General features: G+C 37.9%; 1 protein-coding gene across 5 annotated transcripts in view; it reads left to right on the forward strand.

Annotated features, from left to right (window-relative positions):
• The window catches only part of larp1b (La ribonucleoprotein 1B), a 57,974-nt gene that overhangs the window by 37,603 nt on the left and 2,825 nt on the right, over positions 1 to 17,546 (forward strand). For 3 of the 5 annotated variants that reach the window (XM_008112036.3, XM_062983649.1, XM_062983650.1), the window contains 8 exons: positions 2,289 to 2,657; positions 6,400 to 6,520; positions 8,872 to 9,083; positions 9,487 to 9,593; positions 11,314 to 11,474; positions 12,072 to 12,216; positions 15,053 to 15,162; positions 15,252 to 15,379. In XM_008112036.3, the coding sequence (XP_008110243.2) occupies positions 2,289 to 2,657; positions 6,400 to 6,520; positions 8,872 to 9,083; positions 9,487 to 9,593; positions 11,314 to 11,474; positions 12,072 to 12,216; positions 15,053 to 15,162; positions 15,252 to 15,379 (1,353 nt within the window). Of the gene's footprint in view, positions 1 to 2,288; positions 2,658 to 6,399; positions 6,521 to 8,871; positions 9,084 to 9,486; positions 9,594 to 11,313; positions 11,475 to 12,071; positions 12,217 to 15,052; positions 15,163 to 15,251; positions 15,380 to 17,546 lie in introns of those variants that run through there. The other 2 variants (XM_003221757.4, XR_010007032.1) reach the window with 2 other exon arrangements.

The following is a 17,546-nucleotide window of genomic DNA, read 5'->3' on the forward strand; positions in this document are numbered from 1 at the left end:
ATTTACTTAGAGCATTTATATCCCACCTTTTAACAAAAGATTTCCCAGAGCATCAAATCATTACTGTTCCCTGCTCTCATAAGAAAAGATGCATAAAGAAAAGGGGATGGCAATTGGGGTTGGAATTAAGCCCGGCATTTCCTGGCTGCTCTTCTCTCAATCAGCAGCCAGAGCATATATGTTTGCCCTGGAATATATAGGATATGAATATTAGCTAGGCGTATGCTTTGATATAAGCTTGCCAAATTTCAAAATACATATTCTCAAGTAGGCTGAAGGAGCAACCCACCCACATGGATTAACCCTTTATGCCAATCTGATCAAACCAGGAACCATCAGAATTCTAAACCATGGCAGCTGTTGCCTCTGTGTACACTTTCCTGGAGTTTTTAAATTCCTGCTTCTTCCTTCTTTCTTCAATTATCTCTAATTCACATTAATTATAACTCTTAAAGTAAGTCTTAAAAGAATACTTAATCAGGACTACTGCTTTTATTAAAAAAAATGAAACTGGCAAAATGAAGGAAAACTCCCACTTGCCTTCAAAGGAAAAGAAGGTGACAAATGGGTGCAATTTAATTTCTGTTAGCTTCACCAAGACTATGAGTCAGCAGATTACAGAAGGTGAGTAGCACAATGTGGCTAATATTAAAATTCAAATGCCAAACAATCAACATGTCTCCCAAGTCAGAAGCAATTGCAATTAAAGAAAATATTTATTACTTCAAGCGAAAATGAAACAGAGCTGGTCTCAGCAGCAGTGAGATGTACTAGAGAAAACCAAAGAGTCAGAGGCAGTTCAGAGCAGTAAAATAAAGAGAAACAACAGGTTTAAATTTAAAATTGAAAACATACTTTTCAAGTGCATTAAGAGTGGCAAGTACTTCCAACCACTCAAAAGAAGAAACAGGAAGTACTACACAAACTATTATTTCTTACTTCAAAGGAAGGAGGGTTTCAGATCTTGCAAGCCTCAATGGAATAGATCTGTTTTTCAGTTTAAGCAGCAAAGTCAGCAACAGAGCAGGAGAGGAGCTGACCACTTCAGCAGGAATACTATTGGGATGAGATCTCTTTATTTTGGTTGTCTGTGCAGTTTGATAACTTCAATCAAGTGGGTCCTGGAAGTAGTTTTGTCAAGTTACATCATTCAATTTCAGAAGGATGCTTTCTTCAAAAATGTGTCAAAAGATAGATTGTACAAATAAATCATCCTTTGGAGATAGTGGCAATAAACTAGGCATGTTTAAGTGAGAGATTCAAAGGGGCTTATTCCCGATTTTTCACAGTGCTCAAATACAATATGAAACCATAGACCTTCCTTAGACCTTAAGTAGCTCAATAAGATTGCTCAATACAGAAGATTCAAAATGGAAACATTACAAACTATCTTAGACAAGTTGGGCAACCTCTGGCTATCTATAGATTTGTCGGGAGCATACTTGCATGTTCCCACGAATCCATTATGCAGATAGTTTCTCAGTTTCAAATACAGCAGTTGTAATTACCAATTCAAAACTCTGCCCTTTGGCCTAACAATGGCTTTGAGGGTTTTTACCAACACATTTGTTCTAATCATAGTATACTTGAGAAAGTAAATGTATCTGTTTCCTTATTTTGATAACATTTTTGTAAATGCGAGGAGTCGAGGAAGGATGGAGTCAGAGGTCAGGATGACTTTAAAATGTCTAGAGAAACATAGATTCATGGTGAACTACGAGAAACATCATCTGGAGGTGCCAAGGAGCATAACTGGTTTGGGCTCAGATAAATACAAAGAAATGTTGTATTTATCTCTCATAGGAAAGAAAAAAAAATAAAGGCAAATGATACCAGACTTAATTAGGAAAAAGAGAACTGATGTAATGCATTTAGTGAGAGAATTCATTGTTTTCATATTGACAATCCAGTTGGTTCCTTGGCAAGATTTCATACATGGCGCCTTCAGGTTTTCCTAAAGCCTTTTCCATTGCCAATGAGAAGAAAGAAATATATCTTAGCAGTACCATAGCATGTTTTGAAACATCGGAAATGGCACATCACGGTCAAATTCATGATCAATGGGAATTTTATCATTAATTTTGCGTAAGCTGATTAATACATATGACACACCACATTTGAAGTTTAAAATGTAAATATAATGTAGGCATAATTGAATTACACTATTTTCCCCACAAAGCTTGCAGTTAATCTGTTAATCTTTCCATTTTAAACATACCAATCTTATTTCAATAATAATGCTTTAGGTTTGATTCAATGAAAATGTGAAGCACTTTTGACTTTTTCAGGAATCTCTGTCTACTGCTGAGGAAGTGTTGGGTCAGCAGCAGCCTCCACTGCCTTCAGAGGAACAGGAAGAACTTGATTTTTTGTTTGATGAAGAGATGGAACAAATAGAAGGTCGTAAAAATACATTTACAGAGTGGTCAGACAGTGATTCAGATTATGAAATTGACGATCAGGATTTAAATAAGATTTTGATTGTAACACAAACACCACCATATATGAGAAAACACCCTGGAGGAGATCGTACTGGCAACCATGTGTCACGAGCAAAAATTACATCAGAGCTTGCTAAAGTTATTAATGATGGCTTATACTACTACGAACAGGATTTGTGGACAGAACAGACAGAAAATGATTGTATTGCTATGAAGGTAATTATGTATTTGAACTGTTAAGCTTAATATTATTTAATGAATGGATTCCTTATCACAAATGTTAATGTTAGGGACTCACCACAGATTTTACACAGAAACATTAAAATTCATGGAGGGGATCCTCTCCCTTGCAGATCTTTGTCTCCAGAGATATACTTCCATGAGGCCTGTCAGTTCTTTTCACTGCACAGATTTTTTACTTCTGTCAAGAACACTATTTCCAGTACTAAGATTTGAACATTCTACATAACCAAAATTGTTACCACAAAACACATGGCCTCTGTCAGAGGCCATGCACACTTTTAATGGGTACATACTCTTTCTAGGAGGACTTTCTCCGTTCTGTCTTTCTCTCCCAAGAGCTCAACTAGACATACACGAGGCTTTGTAACACCTATTTACCACCAGTTCTAAAGCCACATTTTCCTGTCAAAGAAACACAATCTAAGAGCCATACATATTTTAGAATGTCTTTTTTCTTATATAAATTTGATGGTACTTGCATCCATTCTGGAATTTAGTATTCCCTGCATTGACATTGCTCCTTGGACATAATTTCAATGGTTGGTTCTTCCTTTTAAAAATGACACTACCTCCTCCAAAAAAATCCTTTACAATTTAAACTCACAATTATAGGCAGTCCCCAAGTTACGAAGAAGATAGGTTTTGTAGTTTTGTTCATAAGTTGAATTTATATGTAAATTGGAACAGGAATTTTTTACATGTAACTTTAGCCACACACACACACACACACACACACACACACATATACACACACCCACAGTAGAGTCTCGCTTATCTGACCTCCTTTTATCCGACACTCTGTATTATCTGATGCTATCTTGTGGCGGATTGGAAACACTGCACCCTTTGATAGGTGCTCCTTCACTCAATGCACGGCGGGCGTGAGTGGCTCTCTTTCCTGTGCAAAAAAACGGGGAGGAGGAGGAGGAAAGCACATCTCCAAAGGGAAAGGAAGGAAGGGAGGAGAATCGTCCCATTTGGGGACCATTTGTATGCAAGGGAGGGAGAAGGGGAAAAAGTGATATGGCTCCTCTCTTCACAGAGCCTCACTCTCCTGCTTTGGAGACATCTCTCCAACTCAGCCTGGTTTCAAAATTAGTGGGGGAAAAGGGCTCATGATTGGAAGGAACCAATTGGGGGGGGGGGGGGAGAGAAGCCAAGAAAGCGGGCCCGTTCTTGGGAAAGGGAACCGGGGCTGGCGAGTCTCCTGACCTGGCCAGGTGGGCGGAGGATCCCCCCTTTCTTCCTGCACACACACACTTTGCTCCAGATCCTTCCTCTCTCTCTCCCTTCTCCCTTTTTCTCTCCATGCACTCTCTCTTTTTCCTCCTCCTCCTCCCTCTTTTACCTCTGACAGCATAGCCTCAACTTGCACTTCTGTCCTTCTTCTCCTCCTCTTTTAACCCAAGCAAGGATAATTAGAGGCATAGAATCCTAGAAATGCAAGATACCCCCTACCTTAAGAGGCTATCCAGCCCAGCCCCATTCTTCTAGGCTGGAAGGCACAAGCCAAGCCTTCCCAACACAGCCACCCAACTCCAGATGAGATTCTGGAGACAGTTGACCAATATCAGTGTTTAGCAAACTTTGGTTTCCCAGTGTTGCCATCCCTCTAGACTCCATATGGGATTCCAGAGACGGTTAATCTACAGAATATCAGTGTGTTCCCAACTTTGGCCTTCCAGGTGTTTTGAATTTCAAACATGATGTTTTGGTGCTTAATTTGTAAAACCATAACGTAATTTGACATTCAATAGGTTTTCCCTTAATCCCTCCGTATTATCCAACATTTTTGCTTATCCAATGTTCTGCCGGCCCGTTTATGTTGGATAAGTGAGACTCTACTGTAGCTTTGAATAGCATAGGGAAGGGTTAAAACCCCTGTGGCATTTGTTTTGATGTCTGTGCCCATTCAGAAGATTTCACATCACTTTCTGTCCCTGTGATCATTGGATTTTGAAACAAATGGCTTGCTATGGAAACAAGGATTGGTGAGAAAGCTTCAGTGGAGACACATTTTTCCCCCATGATAACTCTTTCAGGAGTGATTTTTTCCCTTCCTAGGATTAGATTTCTCCCTGTTGTCTCACCCCTGTTCTCAACTATGAATTGTTTGTGAGTCAGATGTTTGTAACTCAGGGACTGCCTATATATTGATTGGGAAGCTCAAAAGAGTGTTGTGGTTTGCATTTCTCCTTGGAAGACATGGGAGGGAGGACTATGGGTCCCTCTTGATCATGCTTTAGAGCAGGCCTGCACAACCTGTGGCCAACTCCCAGAATCCTTATCTAGCTTGTCCGATGTCAGGAATTCTGGGAGCTGAAGCCCAAAATACCTGGAGGGCCATAGGTTGGTCAGGTCTGCTCTATAGTATTTCTGCCTTTGGGAATGAGGAGCCAATTACAGCTTCATAAAATGAATATATCTGAGTTTTAGGGAAAGTTTTCTCTTAATCCCACCACCATTACTGGTGCATTTGGTGAAATCACAAAAGTGAGAGTCTTTGTAGTTGCTGCTTAACCTATAAGATTCCCTCTGATAGGGGGTTCTTTGCTCTCCTTTCACAGGTGTCATTCTCTTCAGGATGTCTTTCCTAGTATAAGTTTGCTGATGGTACAAGTTTGGGGAGTAGTATAAGTCACAGGATCCCCGCATCTTGACTCTGACTGAAGGAGGATAGTTCAAACTGTGTATATAGAGTGGGCATACTTCAGAGCCTATTTTGTTCTCTTCTGGAATTCCAGAGGTTCACAGCGTGCCATTTTGGCCACTATTTTGGGTGACAGGGAGTAATGTCATGTTATTTCTTGTTATCTTTTGGCTTATTTTGAGGGTTGAGAGTTTTGTTTTAATGCTGTTTGGGGTGGCTGAGAAAAACAGCATTTTAGAAATTTTTTAAGTATTTTAATTAGTAGTTAGTGTTTTTTCAGCCTGAAACAATCTTATTGGCTGAGAAACTAGGAGTGGTCAATGAGGGCCTACAGGCTGCACTGGAAACACATCTGGCCGGCAGGTTGCAAGATTCCCAGCTCTATTTACATAATTACTGTATAGCAACAGAAATGTATTATAGGAACCATTTTCAGTTGGCCATGGAAAATGACTGCAGATTTGTGGTGTGTATTTAGCATGTTAGGTTCTGGTGATGTACTCGTGGGATATTGACACATTTTGTCTTCTGGATAATAAAGTGATTGAGACCCTTGTATTGACAGTACTCTTGATGAGTCTTGCTATCAAAATCTTTCTATAAAAGCATTCCTATATTTGAGATACAAGGTATTTAAATACTTTTTATTTTATTTTTAGTAATTTCCATTTTTTTGTCTTTTTGAGGATGCTACAGTCTATGCCAGTTGATATCCTAGAATATTTCTCTCATATTACCTCTGTCTGAACTAAATGGTTGAACAAATAATTCATATTGGCATGTCTTATTTTAGAGGGACATTGTGACCAGGATGCAAAGTAATGCTTCCACTTATGGAACATTTCCATCAATGGAACTCTAAGTGATTTATCTTCATCTGCAGTCTGCACCCTTAAAACCAGCTCCAGAAACAATTTGTGGCTGATGCAATGGCTGGCAGGCGGGAGAGAAAAGGACAGTCGATCATTTTAGTAGATTTGTGCTGACCTATTGCTTGTTGGTAGGCCTCTTTACAGTTCTGTAACTTATGACAGATTGTTACTGACGTCTTTCTCTCCATTCCAGCAAGAAATTGAAAACTTTAAGAAGTTAAATCTCATCAGTAAAGAAGAATTTGACAATCTTACACCTGATGAAATTGATCCAAACCAAGAAGTTCTTCCTAGTCCTTCAGGATCTCAACAAGGTATCTACAACATTACTAGGAAAAAAAGCATTTAAGTTGTCAAAATGATACTTCGTACAGTCCAACATGATTGAGAACTGTATGATTAATATTCTGAGACTATCATTAAAAGCTGTCTGGAAATGGGTGTCCTATTGCCACCACAGCCAAGCAGGAGTCACATGGCCATACTATTAGCTTTCCTCATTCATGTGCAATGACCTTTATGTGTATGTACCTGTAATATTGAATAGTTTGATTAGTTACTGACATAATTAAAGGGCAGAAGCTCTTGCACATAATGAAAACCTTTGAATGAGAGGTACAGTTGTTTAAGCACATAGGTATTTGATTAAGAAACACTTGTTCATATTTTGGATTGTTGTGTGCCTTTAAGTCATTTTGGACCTATGGTGACCGTATCACAAGGCTTTTCTTAGTAAGAACTATTCAAGAGAGGGTTGCCATTTCATTCATCTGAGGTTGAGAAAGTGTAACTCAAGATCATCCAGTGAGTTTTGTGGCAGAGCGGGGAGTCAAACCCAGGTCTAAAGAGTTGTAGTCACATGGTCATACCATTTTGTCATGCTGGTTCCTAATTTAATTGTATCTTTTTTGAAAGTCCGATAACTTCCCAAGCACCAGGGAAAGAGAAGGTGCTTGATAGGTTACAACATTATTTGACATTATTCAGATACCTTTATGAAATTATAGGGGAAATAATAATGGGTGAGTCCTAGTGGTACTGGTAGGGCTGTGAGAATGGTTACCAGAAGCAGACCCAAGAATTCACTGGAGACACAGTCAAGTGCTTTGCTATGCATCCTCCTCTCTTGTTAACATCCTAAAGACACTTAAAACATAACAAGTATTTGGCATGTAACAAAATATTCTCTTACCTTGAAATGAGTGCCTGTTGTGTTGGAAGAAAAACTATGTGGCCTCCACCACCCTTCATAAACATCTGGATCTTCAAGTTAGAGACACCAGCTATTTAATCAACTCTTCATTCCCAGATCTTTCAGAAGTGGAACTTGTTTGTCTTTTATCTTTAGCTGGATTGATGCCATGGTTTTGTGGAGTGGAAGATGATATTCCAGCTAAGGGACACTTTGAGGATGCTTTCTTAGAATTGTCTCAGGAATATGAAGGTGGCCATTAGACTGTCTCAGCATTTATAAATACTGCACTTGTTTAGACTCTCTCAGAAATGCAAAAAAGACAGAGACCAACCAAAGATTAGGAAATAAAATGTGCTTTTGTGCAGCCTGATTATTATGATCAGGACCTATTTGCACAACGGCAAGTGCTTGATCTTTCAGGTCATGCTTTCTAGGAAATCACTTTCTAAAAAGTCATATTCTGATGCTTTCTGTAGAGTGTCTTATATTTAGGTAATGGCATTCATATTATAATTCTGTCTTGTATACAGTCTTGCCTAGCCTCCATGTTTGTAGTGCTGGATAATCCACAAACAATTACAAGAGGTTTGAGCCTTAATGTTAGCCATTGCTTTGTTTCCAGCTAAAAATATTACTTGTATTCTAGCAAATTAGAGCCTGCTAATTTTGCTAGAATTGTTGCTAGTCCTTGATGAAAAGAAAAACTAGCTTTAAATTATCTTGGAACACACTATCCATTTTAGATTTATTTCTTGTTGCCCAAAAATGAAGAGCACTCTGTGTGTGTTTTTTGTTTTTTTCATATGTGCCATTACATCAGCTAAAACTTACAACAAATCCTATGAATGAGCCCCCCCCCCCCCCGACAATTTATTAACAACATTGCTGGGGTCTTATAAACTCACACCTGTGGCTTTCTTGATTGAATCAGTCCAACTATAAAACAGCCAATCTCTTTTCCTACTGTCTTCAAGTTTACTGAAGTTCTCTTTTCTAGTGATTCATCTCGTCGCATGATAAGACCAAATTATAGTAGCCTCATTTGACAATTGGCTTCTAGTAAGAGTTCAGTCTTGGTTACTTCCTAATAAAGATATTTTAGATGTTACAAGGAAGATTTATTTCTTCATTTTAATGTAATAGGTGAACAGTATATCAGATACTGTAAAACAGTACCATGCTTGCTTTAAAATATTGTCTACAATTGGCAACTTTATAAATAAAAATGTAAATCCCTCATCTCTTATAAATTAATGTCCCATATCTTCCATGTTTTGTTCTATTTATTTAAATATATACATTAAATGATTACATTCAGTGTTTGGTTACATAATATACAATAAACAGAAGTTTACTAAAAATGAAAATGTATGCAGAATTAAATTAGGTGGACTAATACAGATCCAGTTAAGATAAATAAAGATGACAAAAAGTAATGTGCTTAGTTTTCATGTTTATGTTTATGTTTAGGCATAACTAAAGAGCAGACTTGTAAAGTGTTTGGTATCCAAGAAGTACCTTCTGGAGCAATGGCTCGCTCACTTCCAACAGCTGTCCCTGAATCTCCTAAAGTCCACCCCACCAGAACACCTAAAACACCTCGTACACCAAGACTTCATGATCCTAACAAAACACCCAGATTTTATCCTGTGGTTAAAGAAGCAAGATCTATTGATGTTAAGGTAAAATATTCTATAGTTTATCTTAAAATTCTATATATTTTCTAAAACTTAATATTCTTTAATGTTCTTGGGTTGAACAACTTACTATTATTGTTGTCAGAGAGCTTAATCTTGAAACGCCCATTGTTTAATTCCTGCTATTTTTTCTTTTAATTTTTATTTTTTCTTTTAATTTTTAAGAAATGATACTTTTGAATATAGAGAGCTTTTAAAAGCTCCTTAATGCTTCCACTTTTAACTGCTCAGGTTAGGTAGCTGAGTGGTCATGCTCAGCTTTATGACCTCATAATGCATATGATGTATAGTGTGAAATTTTATAAAACTTGACTTTAATTAGACTGTGATTCTTCAGAAAAGTGTCTCCAGTCACATCAGGAAAATATAATGCTTTATTTCACTTTAGACACGCAGGAAAAGAAAAACACGGCATAGTACAAACCCCCCATTGGAAAGTCATGTTGGCTGGGTAATGGATTCTAAGGATCACAGGCCAAGAACATCTTCTGTAAGGTATTATTAATTATTCATTTGCTAATTTAATCTAATTTGGGGATTTGTAGAATCAGTGAAATAATCTATAGTTTCATTCCATCATGTTGCAAAACAACAAAAGGAGGGGGAAATGCAAAAGAATTAGAAATTCCCTAAATGTACTACATATATTCATGTTGTACTTTTAGCAACCATTGTAAATTTTTGGCTAATTCAAATAGTTCCCTTTTCCAAGAAAACATATGAGCATCTACTAATGTGAAAACAAAACTGGGAAAGGTAATGCATGCTGTTATGAAGGATGACTTTGTAGATTCAAGATAGAAAACTCCTTTCAGATGTTCAGTGGCCATGTGTTTGAGTATGGTCATACTAGCTCAGACTGAGGAATGCTGGAAGATCCAAGAAGATCTCATTGCCTAAAGACCAGCAACATACTCTGAAAATATATTTCTGTAGAGTTTTTTTTTTTTTTGGGGGGGGGGGGTAGCTCGGTGTATAGGAATGGAATTGAAGTGTTTTCCAGAATATAGCTGTTTGGATTCAGACTTACACATGCACTAAATGTGGGCCTGTTGAATACGATAGGATTTCCTTATGATTTCGTCTGGAAGTAACACACCCACCCAACCGTTTATACAAAGCAGTTATATCAAATAAACTGTAAAATAGAGTTGTTGTTTGTTTTCCGGGCTGTATGGCCATGTTCCAGAAGTATTATCTCTTGACGTTTCACCCACATCTATAGCAGGCAACCTCTGAGGATGTGGGCGAAACGTCAGGAGATAATACTTCTGGAACATGGTCATACAGCCCGGAAAACATCCAACAGCTCTGTGATCCCGGCCATGAAAGCCTTCGACAACACAAACTGTAAAATGTTAATCTTAAAAGCTATGCCAGTCGATTTCATGTTTTGAATTATATTTTATTTTTATCTGGTTAATTTGCAAGCACTAAATGGTTATTGTGAAAGCAGGAAATATCACACTGTCCCAAGAAATTATCAAACTTCCAAAAATTTTTGAAAAATAATATTTCAGAAGCATGATAGTTAATATATTAATGATACTGTCTATTACCTTCAAAGTTTTGAAAGCAATTTGGAAACTGCCAATGCATCTGTCATGCAAACCTGTTTCTTTGTAATGGTACCTAGAAACTTGTTCCATATCTGTTATATCGGAATCTAAAGGGCATTTGCAGTCATGCAGCACCTAAGAAAGAAAACCATGATGACACATTGTGGAAAGGCTTGATTATCCCCAAATGTAGATAAAATCTTTTTGTTTTTTTATCCATAATTTATCTTTGCTTCAAATGCAGTTTTAATTCTAATGTGAAATTCATAAAATAAGAACAGATTCAAATGCTCAGAACATTGGCATAATTATCTTGGAGAGTATACACACTACTTGAGGATAAAGGCAACATTCAGAACATTTCCTGTATGTGATGAACTGTGCATATTTTCACTCCCATTTAGCCTTCTTCCTAAAAACCTGGAGGCCACATACATCATTCAGACTTGTCAATTTTATTCTGAAACCAGTGCAGTTTTTTGAAGAATATATACTCCTGCTAATACATAATGTTTCATTTGATCTTAATGTTATAGAAATAAGTTTTGATACCAGCATTGAAAACTGAGATTGGTTTAAGATTGCTGTTAAAATATAATGTTAACTGCATTATCACAAAATATCCAGAAAAATCGTAAGAAACTGGTTTTCTTCAGCAGTTCAAATGCTTCACCACTGGAAGGTGCTCCACTATCAGGAAGTTATGGCTGTACTCCACATTCTCTTCCGAAATTCCAGCATCCTTCTCATGAACTTTTAAAGGAAAATGGTTTTACACAGCAAGTCTACCACAAATACCGCCGTAGATGCCTAAATGGTAAAAATGTAATTTTTTTGAAGTACTCTGAAAATAATGTGGAACCCAGCTTTCTTTCAAGAGCTATCAACCTACTAATTCTATTTTCTTTGTTCTCTCACAGTGTCTAAATGTTCAACAATATATATCTCAATAAGTACTTTTTGATCAAATTTATTTCAGTGAAAAATAATGTTAACGTTCTTATTTCTCTGTTACCTTGGGAAGCAGAGTTAAGCATAGTTTAGCTGCTTAACAGTTTTGCTCTGAGCAGTATGAAAAAGCATTGCCTTATCTTCCAAAGTGGTTAACTGATCACATAGAAAATAGCAAGTAACATATCCAAAAATGTTTGACACTGTCTAAAATTCATAGGTTTTCCAATATAGAAACATCAAGTCAAAGTTTTGACACTTTGATCTTAGAGGCTGGGTGAATTATTGTTCAATGAATACATAAATAAGTGTCACACATAATGTTAACTATTTAAGCAAACTCTTTTTAAACTGCATTGTAAGATGTGTGCTGTTTGTACCTTTACTGCACATTTTGATATAAGTAAGTTGTTTTACAGATGGTCTCCCAACTATTACTGTTATTTTTTTCTTTACTTTTCAGAAAGGAAGCGTTTGGGAATTGGCCAGTCCCAGGAAATGAACACACTCTTTCGTTTCTGGTCCTTTTTCCTCAGAGACCACTTTAACAAGAAAATGTATGAAGAATTTAGACAACTTGCTCTTGACGATGCAAAAGAACACTACAGGTAAAGGTTAGATATTTTGTTAAATGCAATAGTGAAGTGGCAGTAGTAGCTTTTCTGACTGTTTTAATTGTGTGTGTGTTTTAAGAGCCAGTGTGGCTTAGTGGATTGAGTGTTGGTCTAGGAATTGGAGACCAGTCATTTTCAGCCATGGAAACTGACTGGGTGACTTTGAGCAAGTCATGCCCTCTTAGGGCCACAGGAAGTCAACAGTACACCTCCTCTGAATAAATTTTGCCAAGTAAACTTGTGAAAAGTTTGCCTTAGGTCATCATAAGTCAGAAATAACTAGGAGGCATACTACAAAACAGTATTTTGTAAATTATTTTGATTTAAAGACTGATTACACTATGTAACACAATTTTTGTTCCTGGGTTATAAATGTCATTTATGGTTCTATCATAAAAACATTGAAAAGGTTTATTAAACTGCAAAAACTGTTTTTATGGGACATCCTGCAGCACATTTTGCTATAGTTTTTCAATTAATATCTCATTGAGTCTCAACCAATTCAATATAGTTTGTAGCAGTTTCAGGAGTACAACAACTACTTTCAAAGTAAGTACTGCACAGTTAAACAGAAATAACCCTTTCAAAACAGGAACAGATTTTTTCCAATTTTTTTAACATTCTCGATAATGCCTGGGGCCCTAGTAAGCTGAGAAACAATAAAAATGCTTAAATTTAAAATTAAAAGGAAATTGTAAAACCAAAAATCAATTCTCAAAGGCAGTGAAGTCCTGTAAGTTCATATGATTGAAAGATGTTGATAGATCTTTTCTATATATGTCATGTCTATTTGTGGTGCCTTATGTACATATTTACATGAAATCATCTACCAAAATCCTAGGGTTTTGTTTCCCCGAGTTAATTTCAGAACCTATGTTGGGAACCACCCTAAGTCCCCTCGGGGAGATAGAGCTGTATATAAATGTATTATTATTATTATTATTATTATTATTATTATTATTATTATTATTATTATTATTGTATGACACAGCAAACAAGATAGATATGCTGGATTTCGTATCACAAAATCACAAGTCGAACACTTCCCAAGTGTCTAGGACTGTGTGATGTATTTTCGGATGATGCGCGCAGATCTCAGTAGGGTGGCCTTTTGCAGTTGGCAGATCATGATTTTGTCAATGTCTATTGTTTCCAAATGCTGGCCGAGATCTTTTGGCACGGCTCCCTATGTGCCAATCACCACCGGGACCACCTGCACTGGTTTCTGCCAGAGTCTTTGAAGTTCATTCTTGAGGTCCTGATAGCGGCTGAGTTTTTCCTGTTGTTTTTCGTCAATGCGACTGTCACCTGGGATGGCAACATCAATGATACAAACCTTTTTCTTTTCCACAACTGTGATGTCTGGTGTGTTGTGTTCCAGAACTTTGTCAGTCTGGATTCGGAAGTCCCACCGTATCTTTGCGTGCTCATTTTCCAATACTTTTGCAGGTTTGTGATCCCACCAGTTCTTTACTGCTGGGAGGTGGTACTTGAGGCATAAGTTCCAGTGAATCATTTGTAGTCTGTCTGTGCGATTTTCTTACAGCAGCTGAGGATATGATCAGTGGTTTCGTCAGTTTCCTTGCACAGTCTGCATTTTGGGTCATCAGCTGATTTTTCTGGGCTGCAAGGATTAGGCCTTCATCAGTGTCCCATTCGTGAGCCATAGCCAGGTCTTTGCCTTATCAGCTTTTCCTTCAATTTTGTCAAGGAACTTTCCATGCAATGTTTTGTTGTGCCAGCTGTCAGCTCTAGTTTGTAGTGCGGTTTTCTTGTACTGGTTTTTTGTCTGCTGTGCTTTGAGGAGTTTCTGATTTTTGACTTCAATCATAGCAGGTTCTTCACTTTGCTTTACATATTCTGCCAGGGCATGTTCTTCTTCTTTGACTGCTTGTTTTACTTATAAGAGCCCTCTGCCACCTGATCTTCTAGGCAGATATAGCTGGCCAACATCACTGCGCAGTGAATGATGAATGGTCATGAGTTTTCTTGTTTTTCTGTCCAAATTGTCCAGTTCCTCCTGTGTCCAATTTATAATGCCAGCAGTATATCTTATGACGGGTATGGCCCAGGTGTTTTTGGCCTTGATGGTCTTGCTTCCATTAAGCTTGCTTTTGAGAATTTTTCTGACCCTTTGTGTGTATTCTTTGCTGACCATAGCCTTCACATGTTCATGCTTGATGTTGTCCAGCTGTTATATGCCCAGATATTTATAGGCCTCTGGCTGGTGACACTTGATTGTTTGGCCATTAGGCATATTTATGCCCTCAATTTCAATGATTTTTCCCTTCTTCAATGCCGTTGTTGTTGTTGTTGTTATATCTTCTACAGTTACCCATGCCCAGCTCCAGTTCACAACCTCTGCTTCTAGAGCTGTGCTGTCATTATCTTCAGCACTTTCCATGTCAGCATTAGTCTCAAACTGACACTGAACTTAACTAAAGCATAAAATTTGTAACAATGTTTAAAATGTTAAAACTGCATTAAAATACCCTTCTGCTGCATAATTTGAACATCAAAAATCTACTGAAATAAAAAGTCTTTGCTGCTGGTGGAAAGAGAGCTGGGAGGGGACCAGTTTTATCCTCCCTTGGAAGAGAGCCCCACAGTTCGGGAGCAGCCACTGAGAAGGTCTACCATGCCCTCAAAATACATACTTGTGTTAATGATGGAATAGAGAGAAGGCTCTCTTCCAAAGATCTTAAAATATAGGCTGACTCATAAAGGGAGATCAAATATTTTAAATTGTCTAGATCAAAATAATATTTCAATGTATTTTGAATAATAGACATTGCATGTTTTTTCTGCATTGGTATTCATTGTCTTACAGATACGGTCTGGAATGCTTGTTCCGGTTTTATAGCTATGGTCTAGAAAAAAAATTTCGACAAGAAATATTTAGAGATTTCCAAGAAGAAACTAAAAGAGATTACGAATCTGGTAATGCCATTTTTATAACAGTTTCTCATAGTACTATTTGACTTCATACGTAGCTGTTTTAGGCATTTCAGTATATCTTTTTTTATTAGGTCAGCTCTATGGATTGGAGAAATTTTGGGCTTATCTTAAGTATTCCCAGTCCAAAACTCAGCCTATTGACCCCAAACTTCAGGAATATCTCTGCAACTTTAAAAGATTGGAAGACTTCAGAGTTGATGTAAGTAGTCAGCATGTTTACTTTTGTGATTTCATTAATATAACTTGCTGATTTAAGTTTCATAACCCCAAATGAATGAAAAATTGTGAATTGTCTGCTGCTGTGACTGAGTTTAGCTTTTGGGATTCTTATATTAATTGACACGTGCCTTTATTTGCCAGACAGACAACCTGTCATTTAGGATCATCTGAGAAATGGTTTGGCTAGACAGATTGCCTTGAGGTCATTGATCCCACCTTTCATTTCAAAGACATATATCTTGGCCTCGATAACTGCACGACAGTACCTAGCAAGCTATTCAGTTATTTATTTTTGTCCCCACAACTGTCACTGAGTATAATGATTTTCCAACTTTTTAATTATGTGATGCCGCAATTTTAAAATGTTCAAGTAACTGCAGTTTTGAAAACAGAGATGGGGTCCTAATCTATTCTTCTTCATGGTCTCTGAGATGCACACACAAGAGCCCCTTCCAAGTCTATGATTGGATGGGTTGTTCTGCACCTGTGCATTAATGGCTGGAACTTTCTAGAGCTATCAATGTCCTAAAGAGCAGGGGTACTCCTGTCTCCATGCACGTGGGTCTTAAGCGTCAGTTCCTTTTTTAATCACTGAAGCAGCAGCATCAGGTAGGGAACTCTAGAGTACTTCTTCCTTTTCACTTTTCTCCATGTCCTTTATTCCTTTTGTTATCTTTGTAGCAATCTATTTTTTTTAAACCGAGATAATAGTTTAGATTTATTTTTTTCAGCTACTCCTTTCTGAGCCTTATGATCCCCAGGCAGTATTTTTAAAAGTATGTCAACTATACAAGTAGAATACTAGCATCCAATGGATATTCATCTGGTCTATTTATTTATTTATTTACAGTATTTATATTCCACCCTTCTCACCCCAAAGGGGACTCAGGGCGGATCACAATGTACATATATATGGCAAACATTCAATGCCATTAGACATACAGATAGAGACAGAGACGAAGAGACAGAGGCAATTTAATGTTCCAGGCTTCAGGAGAGTATGCTCGATTCCGGCCACAGGGGGAGCTGCTGTTTCATCATCCACTTTGACACCAAATCCTTGATGGATTGCTTCCTCATTCCTTTTCTGCACGCTGCTGGACAATTTTTATGGTATTGTAAATTAGTTAAATTAGCCTCCCCGCATAAGCGGTACCTAAATTTTCCTACTTGATAGATGCAACTATCTTTTGGGGTTTTTTTCGTGTCAGGAGCGACTTGAGAAACTGCAAGTTGCTTAGATCAACAACGAGCTGGGCTATTTTTAATAGTCGGGCACTCAATCTGACGCGGGCTGGCTTCGAATTCATGACCTCTTGTCAGTAGTGATTTATTGTAGCTGCCTACTAACCAGCTGCGCCACAGACCTGTGCCACAACCCGGCCCTTTGCCTTGGTGAGTTCTATATTAGGGGTAAGTGTGCTCATTGTCAGGTTCAGCAACTTGGTCTAATGGCAGTCCTGCGTTTGTACTGCCCTTTGCCCACATCTGAATTCACCTCCTCCAGAACTCTTTAGTTCATACCTTCCAATTGGGACATGATCATCTGTCCATGATCCTCCATCTTCTTTCCATACGGAAATCACTCCACTGGTAGGTCTGGTACAACTTAGTAGTGATGTTGCTCTTTGGACTTTGCAAATCCAGCCAAACTCTAAAAACAAATGCTTCCCTCATGGGATGAGGCTTCTACCACCTGTAATTAAACATGTATCCTCCACATTAAAGCACTGGATCTTTTGGCAGTTTCCAAAGCTTCTTGAACCTTTGAATTCTTGATCAAGAATTAGGCAGTACACTTAGAACAGTTATTCTTACAGCACTTCACCTACCCAGATTCACAAATACTGTGGCAGGCTCCCTCAGCTGGGCACTGCCCTACAAGTGACACCTCCAAACAGGTGGTCCGTCATCTCTTCTCTTTGTGGGAATTGATGGACATATACTTCACTCATCCCAGCAACATGCACTTCCGGCTTTTCTGTAACAGAAGGGGTATGGCTCTAGGAGATACATTTTTCTTTTACTAGATTTGCCTTCCTCCCATTCCTCTCATCACAAGGGTCATCATCAGAGACTGCAATAGCAACCTAGTGGCCTCACTAAGCCTGGTTTGCCATTCATTCAAGGATCTTGATCCTACTCCT

Source organism: Anolis carolinensis, chromosome 5 (genome assembly GCF_035594765.1).
Source record: "Anolis carolinensis isolate JA03-04 chromosome 5, rAnoCar3.1.pri, whole genome shotgun sequence".
In the NCBI taxonomy this organism is placed as follows: domain Eukaryota; kingdom Metazoa; phylum Chordata; class Lepidosauria; order Squamata; family Dactyloidae; genus Anolis; species Anolis carolinensis.